General features: G+C 51.5%; 1 protein-coding gene across 2 annotated transcripts; it reads right to left on the bottom strand.

Annotated features, from left to right (window-relative positions):
* Positions 1-1,041: 1,041 nt before the first annotated feature.
* Positions 1,042-14,388, bottom strand: Pgf (placental growth factor). 2 transcript variants are annotated; one of them, XM_008849728.3, is made up of 7 exons: positions 13,958-14,388; positions 12,785-12,827; positions 8,494-8,690; positions 8,171-8,250; positions 6,329-6,358; positions 6,160-6,226; positions 1,042-2,843 (listed from the first exon to the last, which is right to left on the bottom strand). In XM_008849728.3, exons 1-7 carry the CDS (start codon positions 14,075-14,077, stop codon positions 2,835-2,837), a joined length of 546 nt encoding a protein of 181 aa, XP_008847950.1. In that variant the 5' UTR covers positions 14,078-14,388; the 3' UTR covers positions 1,042-2,834. The 2 variants fall into 2 exon arrangements, with proteins under 2 accessions (XP_008847950.1, XP_029410295.1); XM_029554435.1 differs by lacking the exon at positions 1,042-2,843 and adding an exon at positions 4,475-4,857.
* Positions 14,389-15,279: the final 891 nt, after the last annotated feature.

The raw sequence follows: 15,279 nt of genomic DNA, 5'->3' as shown, positions 1-15,279 counted from the left end.
CAATTTTATTTATTATTGCTTATGTGCCTATGTATGATATGTGTATGGGGGGGAGGATGTTCAAGTGTGCCACTGTACATGTGTGGAGGTCAGAGGACAACTTTGTGGGATTAGTTCTCTCCTTCCACCCTTACATGGGTTTTCAGGATCAAACTCAGATTGTCAGGCTTGCATGGCAAGCTCCTTTACTCACTGAGCCATCTTGCCAGCAACTCTTCAAGTATCTCTTACTGAATCCTGTAGGAAAAATTTCCAGACCCAAACTGTTTCTTATTTTAAAATCTGGGGCATCCAAGAGGCACTTTTCCTTAGCTTTGAATTCAGTCATCAATTTGAGTAACTGATAAGACCTCCCCACATCCTCTGACACACAACTAGTATCTGTTTCTCTGTGGAAGGAGAGCCCAGAGGGCAAGGCCTGTGTGCTCCTCTCCCTAGGGCTCTCAGAGCCTGTTACTTGGTGGTATTCTACAAACAAGTGATGAGTCCATGAAAAGGGTCCGAGGACCCAGATGACCTGAAAGGACTGCCAATTTGATCAAATGCACCCATCATAATTAATGTTCCTTTCCTACTTGTTCCTATCATGGGGGCCCTGGCCAAGAATGCAAATTTTCTGCTTCTGACCTCGGGAGCTACTCTAGTGTCTGTCTTGGTCACTCCAGAGGCTGTTGGCTCAGGCAGGAGCTGAAAGCCTTGGAGATGCTACAGGGTGGGGTTGGGGTCCTTGGGGCCCAGCCAGAGGCCTGGGCAAGGGGTGGGATACTTTTCTCAGCTGAGGCAGCCAAGGCAATGGCTTTGAACAGCTGCAGCTGAAGAGAGATGCAGGAAAGCTGTAACTGTGGCTGAGTCCCCTGGGGCCAGCCCACACCCTCTCTGTGATCACCAGCCAGAAGCACATGCTGACCTGAATATCCTCAGGGCCCCAGGCCCTGAACAGATGATGGAGGGCAGCTGCCTGAGCAGGGCCGTTCCACACTGCTCACCATCATGGCCTCCCTCCAAAGCCAGGGCAGACCCAGCCTATTACCTGAGCCCCTGTGGGTTTCAGCTTCAACTGAGGAAGGGGAGCTACAGAGGGAATAGAGAATTTCTTCCACCAGCACACATAGCATTAAAGATATTCACAGCACTTCTTGGGTCAGAAGCAGATGGAAGTCTGGTAGTAAGTAGTTTGGATTCAAAGGAGGACTAGATCCTTTTCATACCAAGGCACTAGGGAGGAAGATGGGGAAGTTGACAGTAGATCCAGGCATCCGGGAGCCCAAGCAGTGGGGAGACATTGTTCTTCAGTGGGCCTAGGCCTAATGACCCTGGAAGACCCATTCACAGGCTGTTCAGAGGCAGGGCACCAGGCTGAGTGTGGGGTGGCTCTGGGATGGAAGAACGGGAGGTGTGCTCCTGAATATGATGGGGCTTAGAGGAGACTGAAGCCAGGTATCTCCCCAACTTTGGGGTGAGACTACATGTCAGAGCTTCTAGTTTAAGGTGGGGTAGACCCCAGAGTGACCCCAGGGGCAGCCCTGGAATAGTCTATACCAGAATAGTCTCCAGTCACTATTCAAGGCCACTGAGACAGCAGCTGGGGCTCCATTAGGATGTGTTAAAACCAGAGGGGTCTAAGCCAAGCCTTCCACCAGAGATACAGTATGAAGGCAGAGGGAAACCCAGTGTCACTTGAGAAGTCAGGACAGGGCTGGCCTCTGACTCCCAGCTCAGTGCTCTTTTGCCTCTGTATCATTCATTTTACCATCTCAGGCCTGTTTCCCCCTGGTTAATAAGGGAAGGGAAAGCTTACATATTGTCACCATCTGTGACACGTCGCCTCACAGCTTCAGCAGGCTTTTGAGATAAGGAAACTGAGGCTTGAAGCTGACACTGCGCCCTTTGCCTCTCCCACACTCTCATCTGTCCTGCCTCTATTTTCTGCTTTGTCCACTGCTTTGGAAGATACATTCCCTGGACAGGATGTGTCCAGACTAGAATGCTTTATTCAAGAGAATCTGGCTTGGCAGTCAGGTGGCCCTGCAGAGGCAGCTGGTAGATCCGCAAGGGCCCTCCAGGAATCTGCTCCCACTTGCTGGAGTCATGGAGCTAGGATGCATGCCCCTGACTTGCAGACCTCAAAGACCATCAGTCAATAGGACTGCTCATCATCCAGTCTGGTCTCTGTTCAGCCCCAGCACACTCTGCCTGTGTCCCTGAGAGGGGGCAGGGTAGTGGTGCCTTGCAAAGTATAAGGAGTGAGCTTAGAGGCTAAAGAGAGGTGAAGGTCCCAGGCAAGCCCTGTTCTTCAGAGCTGGACATCCTGTTCTGGTCTCCAGGGTGAAAAGCTGATGCCAGCAGGAGGAGGACCTGCTTGGGTCCCCTCCACCTGCCTCCTGCCTTCCATGTAGTCAGGGTCATAGTGGCAACTACCTGCCTGTCCTGGCCAAGAGCTCCCAGGAGCTGCTGTCTGGGTGGAGCGAGGGACCAGAGGCAGGTGCTGGGTCCCCTCTTTTCTTCTCCAGTTCCCTGGGGACTTAGAGTCTCTGGGGCTTGACTTGCCCCTTGTACGGCCACACATCTTTCTTCTTCCCAGGCTGAAGCTCCCATGAATCCGTGACCGGCTTCTTTCTTTCTCTTACGTTCTGTGTAAGGCACTGAAGTCCTGAGGGTCTTGTCCCTTCATGCCCCTCATCTTGGAGGGAGCGAGTCATTCAGCAGGGATGAGTTGGCTAATAAATAGGGGGTAGGTACCAGCAGGGAGGGCTCTGAGAGGGTGATGGTAATAAATATATGAGTTGGGTGTGGGGTCTCTCCTTGGAGGAGCTGGTTACCTCTAGGGAACAGCATCACCGCACCTGCCAAAGACCAAATACAGATAGGACAAGAGAATCAGCACACTGTAGAAGGCAAGGTTCCCTCCTATAGAGAGGAATGGATCCAGAGGGAAAGCTTGGATGGGGAGCAGCAAGAGGAAGCAACACTAGGGGAATCATGCTTGCCCCCAGGGAAGCAAGTAGCTGAGGACCTCCCTTGCCAAGCACTAGCCCAGGGGCCCAGCCTTGTACCAGGTACTGTCTCATTACCCTTAAACCATTAGAATATTGTTCCTTCACAAATGAGATGAGGATTAACAGGATTAGGAAACTTTCCTATCACACAGATACTCAATGTCAGAGACATTAGAAGTCAGTCTGGCATCATGTAGTAATGTGTCTGGTTACCCCAGGACAGCAGTCTTCAAACAAATGTTCATGAAGCCTGGGAATTTGCATTATTACTATTTTATTATATTTCTTGTGGCATTGGGGATTGAACTCAGGTTCTTTCACATGGTAGGCAAGCTTTATACCACTGAGCTACATTCTTATTCTGGAAATAAGTCTTTTTAAGGAAATCAATTTTCAGCCTTCTTGGGTATTTGGGTTTTTGTTTGTTTGTTTGGTCTTTTGACAGGGTTTCCCTGTAGCCCCAGCTGGCCTAGAACTCGCTATATAGACCAGGCTGGCCTTGAACTCACAGAGATCTACCTGCCTGCCTCTGCCTCCCGAGTGCTGGAATTAAAGGCTTGCACCACTACACCCTGCTGGGTATTTGGTTTTAACTTTGTATGAGTAAGTGCCTGAGGTCTCCTGTCCCATCTATAATCATCCTTTCCCCTTTAAAAAGGAAGGGATGATCCAAACCCTATGAAAGTGCTTTTCTACAAGGAAGAAGTATACTAAGCACAGTGAGAGGTCAGTAAGTGTGGAGACAAGAAACCTGGTTAAGTATTTGTTAAGCCTCCTGAAAGTCAAATGGTTCCCAAGGCTTTCAAGGAAATTAAAGAACACTGAATCATCAGTCAGAGAGAAGTCATTTTTGCTAGTAGATCACCTTGAGGTTTGGGGCCAGTTACTTAGAAGGAATTCCAGTAATCAAGTGGCATCTAATTCTGTTTACTTATTTATGTGAGCATGGTTTCTCAACTTTAAAAAAAAATTCTTTTTATTTTTAAAATTTTATGTGTGTGAGTGTTATGCCTGCATGTAGGTTAAGTGTACCTATGTCGTGCAATGCCCTTGGAGGACAGAGGAGGCCATTTGATCCCCTGGAACTGGAGTTACGGACAGTTGTTAGCTGCCATGTAGGTTCTGGATTCGAACCCGGATCTTCTGCAAGAACAGCCAGTGTTCTTAACCGCTGAGCCATCTCTCCAGCCCCAGTTTCTCAACTTTTTATCTATAAAAAATCCCAAACAGAGAGAAGCTTCTCCACTGTCCTGTCTAAGTCCAGCAGGAAGTGGCATCATCAGTGGACTCATTAACTAATTGAGAAGGGGAAGCCACATCCATTTCCTTAAGATGTATTTCCAGTAAGAGGGATGACAATTTTATGTGTTCATTTATTAAAATGCAATGTATTTGTGGTGTTTGGGTCAAATAAACTACTAATAATCATTTTGATAATTTATTAAGAATATGTAATTTGATTTTATGATCACAGGAAATTTAAAATAATTCAAACTCAGATACCATCTTAGTGGCATATAAATATAACCAGGTGATAAATAAAAGATGTTTGATAACTGAAAATGAAATTACATTCAGCTGAGGTTCTGTGGGGAAATAAAATGTATGTCCTTGGAAAATATGAATCGAAATACAAATATTTAATTATTATTTAATAAAATTAATTTAAATTTTCTTAAATTATGTGTATATGAGGAGAATTATGTGCATGTGATTGCAGGTCCCCATGGAGGTCAGAGGTGTCAGATCCCTCGCAGCTGGAATTCCAGGTAGCTGTGACCAGTGTGGGTGCTGAGAATCAAGCTCTGGTCCTCTGCATGAGCAGTACCCGCTCTTAACCGCTGAATCAATTCTCCACCTCCTAAACGTGTAATTGTTAAGAGAGTATGCACACATATTTTTTCATTGCAGATTTTTAAAAAATTGGATAATAATGAGTATTAAATTAGGGCAGTGCAGTTCACAGGATGCATCTGAGACTGAATTATACACTGTGATATTAACATTATATTAAAACATGAATATTTTCAATAGTCCAGAAATTATATCCCTTACAACTGTTTAATAGTATTATTTCAAAAGTTTAAGGTCACTGGGCACAGTGGCATCACTTGGGAAACTGAGGCAGGAGGATTGCCCCAAGTTCAAAGCCAGCCTGTTCTACATAATATGTTCCAGGCCAACCTGGGCTACAGAATGACATCCTGTCTCAAACAACCTCCCTCCCTGAAAAATGTTCAAGGTCAACTTAAAATTGAGCAAGAGGCACAGGGGTTTTGAAATTCTTTTGGGAGATTCCTGAATATGATGTCTGAAAACCAATACCCAGGAAATGGCATGATGAGACTTTTCATCTGGCCCTGCCTGCCTGGATCGTGGCTCTAAACTGATTTCACTGCCAGCTCTTTCCCCAAACTCCTGTGGGTTCAGGGCAGAAATAAGGGCAACAATGCTTAGGAGGACAGACTTCCTGGTAGTCCTGTCTTCACATAGTGGGGATCTGTCTGGTGGGGTTGAGTCTGGGGTCAGCTCCACACCCAAAGCATTTTCACACCAAATGATTCTATTTTGGAGACTAAAGGAGTTTTAGATTCTGAAGGACAGCCCATGTGTATGGGGAACACTCTAACTAGGTATGCCACCAGATGGGGATGTCCCTTCCCTGACCCTTCTCTTTGAGCTACACTGGAACCTGGGACTCCAGCTTGCTGCCCCCAGGTATGAAGCAAAGATGAGTAAGGAACAGAGAGGGGGAAAAGAAGCAAGGGGACCTGGAGCCAGAGACACTGGCCTGACAGCCAGGAGGCTGTACCTGCCCCAGAACTGCCAGGAAGTGGCTGAGTAGGTAGTAGAGAGCAAGCCCTGGGAGTTCAGGGATTTGGGTTGTCTGCTCAGGTGCCTGGCACACAGGAAGTGCTTGGTGAATGCTTGTAGGATGACCCGTGCTTGCTGTACTCCCTGCCCCATCATTTTACAGAAAAAGCGATTTAAGGTCACACAGAAATAAGGGGCTAGGCCAGGACAAGAACCAAAGTCCCTTGATGATGCATCCTAGACCCTATTCCAGTCCTAAGATTACCCCAGCCTTGCCTCTCCCCTTCTTGACCATTGACCCTTGCAAGGCAGGTTGGGCCCCCTCACCCCCACCTCCTTGAACACTCACAGGTGTGGCTTCATCCTCCGTGGCTTCCTGCTTCTCTTTCTTCCTCTTCCCCCTGCCGGCTTTCTTCCTGCAATAAGCCAAGCGTCAGGACAAAGTAGCTGGGGCCCTTGTACTAGGACAGGGGTTGTCAGGCCTGAGAATAGCCCCGATCCCCAGCCAGTACACTTACTTTTCTGGCATCGTCTTTTCCTGAATAGGTCTAGGGAAACAAAGAGGGGCAGAAGAGAATAGTAAGTGGATGCTTCCTTTACCCACCCCCCGCCCCCTGGAATTTCCCAAGGGCTGGTACTACAGCTGCACTATGGCCACTAGGGGGCAGCACTGAGCTAATGAAGAGGCCATGGCAGGGGGCTTCTTGGGCGCTTGGGCTCCCACCCTAGGCTCTGGCAGCCCTGAGAGGTCTCAGTTCCCCCTTGGGGCTCTTCATTACACACCCCTGCTCGCTCAGCCTCTTGGCATCAAATCTGAGGTCTTCAGACCCTGTTCTCTGCTGCTTTATTTTCTCTGTTCACTTTCTCCCTTTCCTTCCAGGGTGCATTCTGGGAGTTTCCTCAAGGAGAGTAAATGATGGGCAAGACTATGGACAAGGTAATGGTGGCCAACAGTTAAGGCTGCCTTCCTTAGCCCTCATCCCACCATGGCAACAGCAGAAGCTGTTTCACAGTCACCAGACAAGTTCCAGCTCTGCCTCCTGGGACTGTGGCCCAGAAATGAGAAAAAAGGTGTCCCTGTGGCCTGGCCTGATGAAAAGGGATGGGCTTCAGTGTTCCCTAGGAACAGGGGCTGGAATAGAAGAGGGAGAGGCAACATGGGCCAGGGAAGGAGTGCTGTCCTGGCAGTTCCCTGGGAATGACCAGTCACACCTCTGGATATGGACAAGTCAGAGACACTTGGAACTTCACTCTCCTAGTCTGCTTGCCCCAAAAGAGTGGCTGTGAGGGCAAAGGTGATCTAGAAGGTCAAAGTCACAATTCAGCCTGTGCTTAGAAGGGCTCCCGACTGAGCTATTGTTACCTGACTAGAAGAGAACATGTTGAGTCAGGGCCCTAACACTGGCATCATGGAGAGAGCCTGGAGCCAGGGCTGAGGGTCAAAGAGGACAGCCAGAGCCCTGGGCACTAGGCAGGACCAGGGTTAGGTGGTACCAGGCCTATGGAGAATGTGGTGATGGCTAAGAGCGGAAACAGGGAAAAGGGCAGGTTTGGGAGTAAGGCAGGCCAAGTCCAAACCCCAATCCCTCTTCCATGCTCACTGGCTGGGCAAATCACAGAACTGCATGGAGCCTGGATTTCCTTATCTGTGCAATCAGGGCAAGGTGGTCATGAGGACCATATTCCACTCATCTAGGCCATTTAGTCTGGTGCCTTTGTCCATGGCCAAATGGTACCAAAAGCAACAACCCGTCTCACTCTTCCTGAACCTGAATGGTATGCCAGGCCTGCTGCTCCTGGTAACACATGACCCCAGAACCTGGGACACACACAGCAAAGCCGAGTGCTGGCCAGTCTTCAGGTAGCAGTGGGCTTCAACTCTAAAGACATCATTGTGTTTCCTTTCTCCTGTCCCTTTCCTTCTATAGGGATTTCATCCTTCTGTTTCTCAGCTCAGTTTGTTCCCTCTGTGGGCATGCAGCCTGGTTCAGAATCAAGTCCAGGCTTGCAATATCTTTGCCTCTAGGCACCAATTCTAGGGGCCTGTGACAGCCGCCTCTCATCTTAGAAGGTGGGAGTGTGACATGCACTGGGCCCCTGTAAATCTGGGAGGTTGTCAGCCCTCCTTTTTCCATGTGACATCTTGGCAGCTATACTCCAGCTGCTGGGACCAGTTCCTCAGGCCAAGCTGGCTGCTGGGGGACAGAAAATGAAAGACTTCTGTCCAGGACCACTTGCTAGGGAAGCAAGTGTAGCCTGCAGCAAGGTTGGCAGCCTCTGCCTCTGCCCTGGGTTCCTGTGGGGACCTGCTGAGGCTGCTAAGTGCACGGGTCTATCCCAGCTGCCCACCAAGGACTTACCTGCATTCACAGAGTTCATGTTGAGAGAACGTCAGTTCCACGTAGGAGTGCTGCGCTACAATGTTGGGGATCTTCACGACCTATGGAAATGAAAAGTTGGATGCTCAGTGAGGGGCAGGTGAGGGGCTCCCAGCCAGGATGGAGGCTCAGAAGACAGGCCCTGTGCTGAAGTAAGAGATACTGGTTTGGGAGTTCAGTTCTCATCATGGGACCTTGGCCTGCCTCTGTCCCTCTCTCAGTAAATTCTAGCAGGAAGGTTCTGTGAACCTCTGGATAGGGTGTGGGCTATGGGGCAGGTGGTGACATGTAGAGGACATCCCTACCTGCATGGTTATGTTGGCTGTCTTTAATGGTACACAATGCAGACTCTCATCACCACAGCAGCCGGTACAGCGCAACAGGGAGACACAGGATGGGCTGAAAATGTGCCCCACCTCACTGGGGTACTCATCCACAATATCAATCATCTTCTCCATTGGTCGGCAGTAACTGCGGCCCCACACTTCATTGAAGGGCACCACTATAGGGAGACAGAAGGCTGGGTTAATTTAGCAGGAACTCATTCCTTGATGTCCCAAGGCACTGAGTTTAGTCCACAAAAATCCTCTAGGAAGCCCTGGCCCTATTTGGGGTCTCTCTGTTCTGGACTGTTGCTGCCATCACTCTGGGGTGTCTACTGACCCCTTTGCTCTTTTGGGCTCAAATTCCAGTGAAGCAGAATCACTCAGGATTCCCAGTTCTCATTTTATTTTCTACTCAGGTGCCATGTCTGCTTTGGTTCCTTGGAGCTTTGAGGACTATGTCCTGGCCACTCCTCAAGCTTCTGGATCTTTCTCTTGTCTAACCTAGTGCTTCCTGGCTCTTGAGGAACTTGCTAAAAACAGTCCCCCAGGAAGGGCTAGCCTTCCCTTGCCCTCTTCCCTCAACCCTATTACAGCTCTCTCATGTTCTGTCCCACTTGTACCAGCTCTTCTGTTTACAGCCAAGAGTACACCCAGCCACGTGGTCTACCTCCTCCCCATGTGGTCCCACCAGCCTGAACAGGGAGCCAGGGCAAATCAGCATTCACCCTCAGCTTTAAGATCTTGTTCCACGTGGGCCATGTGCTTTCCCCCTCCTTGCAGCCTTCTCTAGCCACTCCACCAGCAGTGGTACTCCTCTCTGGAGCACTGCTTGGCTCCTGGGCACACCTCCTCTCCATCATCACTGGTGGCTCTTATCTCCATTACAACCAAAATGAGGCTCTGGGAAGGCAAGAGCAAGGCCCCAGTAAACACAGGCTTAGAGACTCCTGACTGATGGATGAGGTGACAGTTCATTGAGGATTACCAGGAACATTCCCAACTTCCACAATGTCCTAGTGGTGGTTATGAGATCTTTGGGAAACTGATCTGGAATCCCTCAAAAGATGCTGCTCCGTCAGGGGATAGCCTGGCACCACAACTCAAACACAGGTTTTCAGGGAGTGGCCAGAGTCAGACCATCTGGCTTCAGTCTCTACACTGGCTGTGTGGCCTTGGAGAGGTCACACAGCCTTTCTGGGTAGATCAGTTTCCTGCTCTGGGGAGAGAGAAGCAGGCTGGGACTAGATGGTTGCTAAGGTCACTTGTGCTCTGACAGACTGCCTGTGCTTCAGTCCTGGTCAGCCTTGAGACCATGAGCAGAGAAATCCCTGACCAGCCTAGGTCATCCTGCTCCATATCTGATGGTCACCCTCAGCTGGTGGGAGACTGGGGAGCTGGGTCATCTGTGAGCCCTTCAGCCTTGGCAGAGAGCAGTGGCCTCTCCCAAGCAGACCCTCAGTTCCATGGTCCTTCCTAGGAAGCAGAGGGAGCCAAAGTCCATTCCATGGGTCCTGCGAGGATACGCATCTCAGGGTAATCTCAGAAGAAAAATAGACTCTAGTCATAGAAGAGGCCCTCAGGAAAGGCTGCAAGCTGGTGGAAAATACCCAAGAGGCAGTTCATCCACGTGGAGCTGGTGGGGCAGCCACTGAGGCAATAAACCGTGCTTATCAGTGCCTGGTGCTCCATCCTGCCCTGCTCTGCTCTGAAGGCACTTGGGCTGGACCAGGGGCTGGAGGGGGAGGTGAGGGCTCTCTTGATTCTCCTTCTGCAGACCACTGGACATTTTCCTTGGACTCAAGTTGAGAAACAAGACCTCTCTCCCCACTGGCAGCCCTAGAGTCCTGAGAAAGTCTGCCTTTGCAACATGGGTCAGAGAGCATCTTCTTTTCACCAGCTCCATGAGCCATGTGTTTAGTCTAAACTTTTTGTGAACACCATACCACTCTGAACATTTAATCTCTGTGGTAGAAACATAAATAAGAGGAGAGGAGCTATCAGCTGCAAAGCACCATGAAATCTCAGGCTCCTGCCTTGGAACCAGCCATCAGGGAGGAGAGCAACAGGCCTAGACCCCTACCATCCCACAAACTAACTCTCACCCCACGTCCTGTCACATCAACACTGTATCTACAGCATCTGGGCTCCTGAGAAATCCTGAATCCCCATCCTTTAGTGACCCAAGAGGCTGGTCCATGATAAAGAAAGACCAAAGAGGTAGGCTGAGCCTGGTTTACCTGAAGCTCCAGGAAATAGGGCAATTCATCCCTGGAGACCCTAGTCTGGGAATGTGGGAAAAACAAAGGCTGAGTGAGGGGCTGGTGGAGGGAGGGCTCCAAGATGAGGGCTGCTTCTCTCAGTAGAGTTGTGCTAGCCCCAGACCTGCTCTGGGTGGGAGGGGGTGGTAAGAGGACTGGGAGGCTACTCCTGGTCAGGGCTAGGCCTCCCCAAGGGCCTCTTGTAGGGCCAGAAGGGGCTCTTAGCTCCCTGTGCAGTCCTGTGGGTGCACTTCCACTGGTCCCCAGCTGCTTACTACGCAGAACACAGAAGCTTTAAGAACAGAACTGTTTAATCCTGCTGGCTAGCTTCTGGAGAGACCTCTGCAGTAGCTACTCGCCATCAGCCGGAGCCCAGCAGGTGTCCTCACTGGCAAGGCATGCAGCCAGCCTGCCTCAAGGGACACACTACTCATGCCTGCTCAGCCACTGGGCAGCTGGGAGGCTTAGGGCTGAGCTGCTGGCTCTGCTAGATACACTCAAGAGTGCCTGGGGCTTTGGATGATCCCAGGGTCCTCTCTGAGCCTCAGATTCTTTATCTGTAAAACACAGAGGGAGGGCTGGAGAGATGGCTCAGGGGTTAAGAGCACTGACTGCTCTTGCTGAGGACCCGGGTTCGATTCCCAGCACCCACATTGTGGCTACGAACCATCCTTAACTCCAGTTCCAGGGGAATCTGAAGCTCTCTTCTGACCTCCGAGGAACTACACGACACGGGTGCACTCACATACATGCAGGCAATGCACTCATACACATAAAATAAAAATAGTAAAATAAAATATTTTTAAAAAAAACACAGAGGGCACCTCTACCTTCCTAGTTCACAGCATGTGGTCAGACCAAGTGCCGAAATATACCCATCACTGGGACCAGGAAGAGCAGTAATGAAAAATCAGTGTCCATGGCTAGACCACGCTATTTCTGAGTCTGGTATAGCAGAAAGGGGTGAGATGGTCAAGTTTTAACAACTGCTGTTCAGAGATCATTGTATTTCCTTGGCCACAATACAATCCTCCTGCTTGTTAAGATGTCAGGTGAACTAGCCTATACAGGTGGAGGTGATGATAGATCCCTCCTCAAATCCCAGGGACCACTGTAATACTGGGTGAGTTCTAGAGAGCTCAGCAAATGGGGAGTCTATGAAGTCGAGGCAGTTACTTCCTTCACACATTCATTCAGTGGTCTGGGCCTCGGGTGTGAGGGTATGGCCAGGCTGGGGATAGGATGCTCTGAGGGAGGCAGTGAATAAGCAGGTAGGCAGTAGACAGTGCTCCCAGCCCACAGACAGTGATCCAACTATTATCTGTGTGCAGGCGCACATCCCTACATGTATGCCCCCTCTCCCATTGTACTGCTGGAAGCCTCTGCAAGTAGTATATTGCCACCCTCCATCTCAGACAGGCATGGAGGGAGGAGGAAAGGACCTGGCATGGGTTTCCTGCCTTCTGCATATTGGCAAATGTCTAGCTGCCCTTTTGAAGATTCTGTCTTGATACAACCCAGGGCAGAGAGTGAAGGGGCCAGGGAGGGCATGACACACAGTCTGCCTGTTTGTAATCAATGGAAAGGTCTGGTCAGAGCCCCACAGCTCCTCCAGGATTGGGCTGCTGGGAGAGTTCTTCATCTTGCCTGGAGCTTCTTGACTGCTTGCCCACTGCTTCCAGTTCCTAGACCTCCCAGTCTGACCCATGGCACTCAACACCAACCTTGCCCTCCAAGACCCCATCTGCATGCACACTTACAGCATGCTGGGCAGGGGCTCTGAGCCAGCTGGATGAATCCTGGCTATCCTGTTTTGCTGTCTGTGTTCTGGGCAACCTTAACCCATGACTATACCTCTCTAGGCCACTGGGTCACAAGAGGTGGGCTCTCAGGCTCCAGCTAGGATGTCCAGCTTGCAAATTCTCCCCAGCCTGCTCCCACATTCACACTGCCGGGGCTAATGAGGAAAAGAGAGAGGGGCTCAGCTTATATAGCTGGCCTGGCTGACTTACCTTTTGCTTCTGTTGTGCTGTTCCCGGCAGACAGGTCCCCCTGCTGTGGACAGAAGGGTGCAGTTATGAGTGATATCTCCTTGGGACTCTGCCCTCTAAGTTCCTCCCCATCCTCTGTTCATACTGTCCTGCCTCAGAGCTGTCTCTTCTTTGTGCCACTAAAAACCGCCTGGACTCTGTTTCCTCATTTGGAAAAGAGTGTGAGGCTAAGAAGTTTTTGGAAACCTTTTGTAAGAGCTTGTAATCTTGTGGGGTCTCTCTTCCACCCAGCCCCCAGGCCATCCCTGCTGGGCTTTCTACAGCCAGCCTTGGCTGGGTGCCAGAGCCCAGGGGGAGGCGATCAGCTGGTGGGAGTTCAGGGGCTGGAGAAGGCGGCGCCATGAGCTGGTGCTGCCTGCCAGTAACATTACACCTCTGGCCAGCCCTCCAGAAGGCAGGCTGATGGCCCTGCTGCTCAGCCAGGCGACTGACTACCCAACCCACCCTCTCTTGGGCCAGGGCTAGGGACTCCCAATACAGCAGGCAGTGCAGCAGGAAGGGAACACATTGGCTTTGTCGGGATTTTGCTGCCCAATCTGGCTCCCAGCCAGACTCACCCAGCTCCTGGGAAAAGGGCCCTGCTCACTTCCCCAGGCCCTGCACTCAGGACCTTCGGCCACCCACCAGGGAGAGAGGGCATGGCAGGATCCCTTGTCACATCCACAGCCCACCCAAGAGCCCCCAGCTCAATCTTGAGTCCTGGTAGGGGAAGAGCTTCAACTTCCCACCACAAACTTCTTTAGACAGCCTCTTCCCACCAGGCTGGGTCAGAGGTCCCAGGGGCGTCTGGTTGGTCATAGGGCCTCAACCCTGACCACAAGGCCAGGGAACTGCCTGGGATTAGTGGACAGATGCTTTTAGCAAAGCCACTAGGGCTCCAAGGGCCAGACAGGAAACCTCCCTGTTTCCCTGTGGCTTCCCTGCCCCCACCACCAAGACAGCCCCCAGGAGCTGGGGACTGCCTAGCTTGAGGTCTCCTCCCTGAGGCCAGGGATACAGCCCAACCTCTAGGAAATTATGTGGACATCCTAGAAGGGCCTGCTCTCTGGAGTGGGTCTATGATTTCAGACACCCTCCTTCCCTTCTTTGAGGGCTGGGATAGGAAGGTAAGGAGAAGTCAGGCCAGGTCCTTACCTGGGGGTTCTCTGCAGGAAGTGCTAACCCAGCCAGGACCTGCAAGAAGCAAGTGAACAGCTTCATAGTCAGCATCTTCTCCGACGTTCTGAGCAGGGATCTCCAAGGCACAATCACCATGCTGGTCCCCCTCGGGGAGACGCTGGTACCAGAAGAGAGCTGAGTGGAGGTCTGGATGTCTGGCTCACTGCTGCCCCGAGGTCCCTGTGGTTAGCCTGAGCATCCACTGGAAGCCGGGGAAATCCGGAGCTCACAGGTAAGGCTGTGGCTGGGGAACCTGATGTGGAGTGGCCGACGAGTCAGAGCGGCGTGGGGCAAGCGAGTCTCTGAAAGGGTCCTTGGGCGTCCGGTGATCCTAGCTCCTCTTGTGGATTAGCAGAAGTCTGAAGATGCAGTTTCCTGCTCAGACTGCAGCTCCCTTGTGGACTGAAGCTGGTTTTCAAGGCTGTGCATGGGGCGGGGCTGTAGCCCGCCCCGCCCACTAAGCCCCGCGGCCCCGGAGCGGCGTGCGCGGTGAGCTGAGAGCCGGCTGGCGGCGGGACCTGAGTGCGCGTGACCCCGCTGGGCGTGGAAGGGGCGCTGCCTGAGCAGAACACCAGGCCCTTCGGACCCTGGAGTTAGCTTGCCCTGGGGTCAGCCTGCGGCGACCGCCACGGTTCCACTTGGGTCTTTCGGGCCAGCCACCTGAAGTGGGAGCCTTCAGGTGCGGCGTCTAACATGTGCCATGGAAGTGACGCTGGGAACTTTAGCCATCTCTGCAGGCAGGGCAGCCCTAGGAAGCAGCACCTTGCTGTGGTCCTTAATGGCCATCGCATGTCATCCCTTGGCGCCTCAGGGGTGAAAGGACCGCTAACCCCATTTTATAAATGAAATACCCGAACCTGTAAGCATGCACCACCTGTGGATGCTTAACAACCTACACATTCACTTTGGGGGGGGGGTGCAAGCGGTACCATGTGAGAGGCAAAACGGGATGTACAGGGTGTGAGAGGGGGGAGAGAAAGAGAGAGAGAGAGAGAGAGAGGAGAGAGAGAGAGAGAGAGAGAGAGAGAGAGAGAGAGAGAGAGAGAGAGAGAGAGAGATTGACTGCACCTGTCTGTGCCTGTCTGCGTGTCCCAGGATCTGGCAGAGATAGAACGCAAGCTACTGCCTCCAGAACAGTCCCTTCATCCCATCTACTCTACCTCACCTAGTGGGCAGGCAGCAGGGCAGCCCAGGTGTGGCCTGGTCCACAGGAAGCACCCCAGGGCACCTGGCTAGGCCTAGGTCCCCCACCACTTCCTCTGCTAGGCCAGGCCAGCCTACTAGGGGTGAAGAACAGA

This window comes from Nannospalax galili, unplaced genomic scaffold (genome assembly GCF_000622305.1).
Source record: "Nannospalax galili isolate Female #2095 unplaced genomic scaffold, S.galili_v1.0 scaffold24, whole genome shotgun sequence".
In the NCBI taxonomy this organism is placed as follows: domain Eukaryota; kingdom Metazoa; phylum Chordata; class Mammalia; order Rodentia; family Spalacidae; genus Nannospalax; species Nannospalax galili.
The sequence above is the reverse complement of the archived record's forward strand: the minus strand, read 5'-3'. Positions and strand labels throughout refer to the sequence as shown.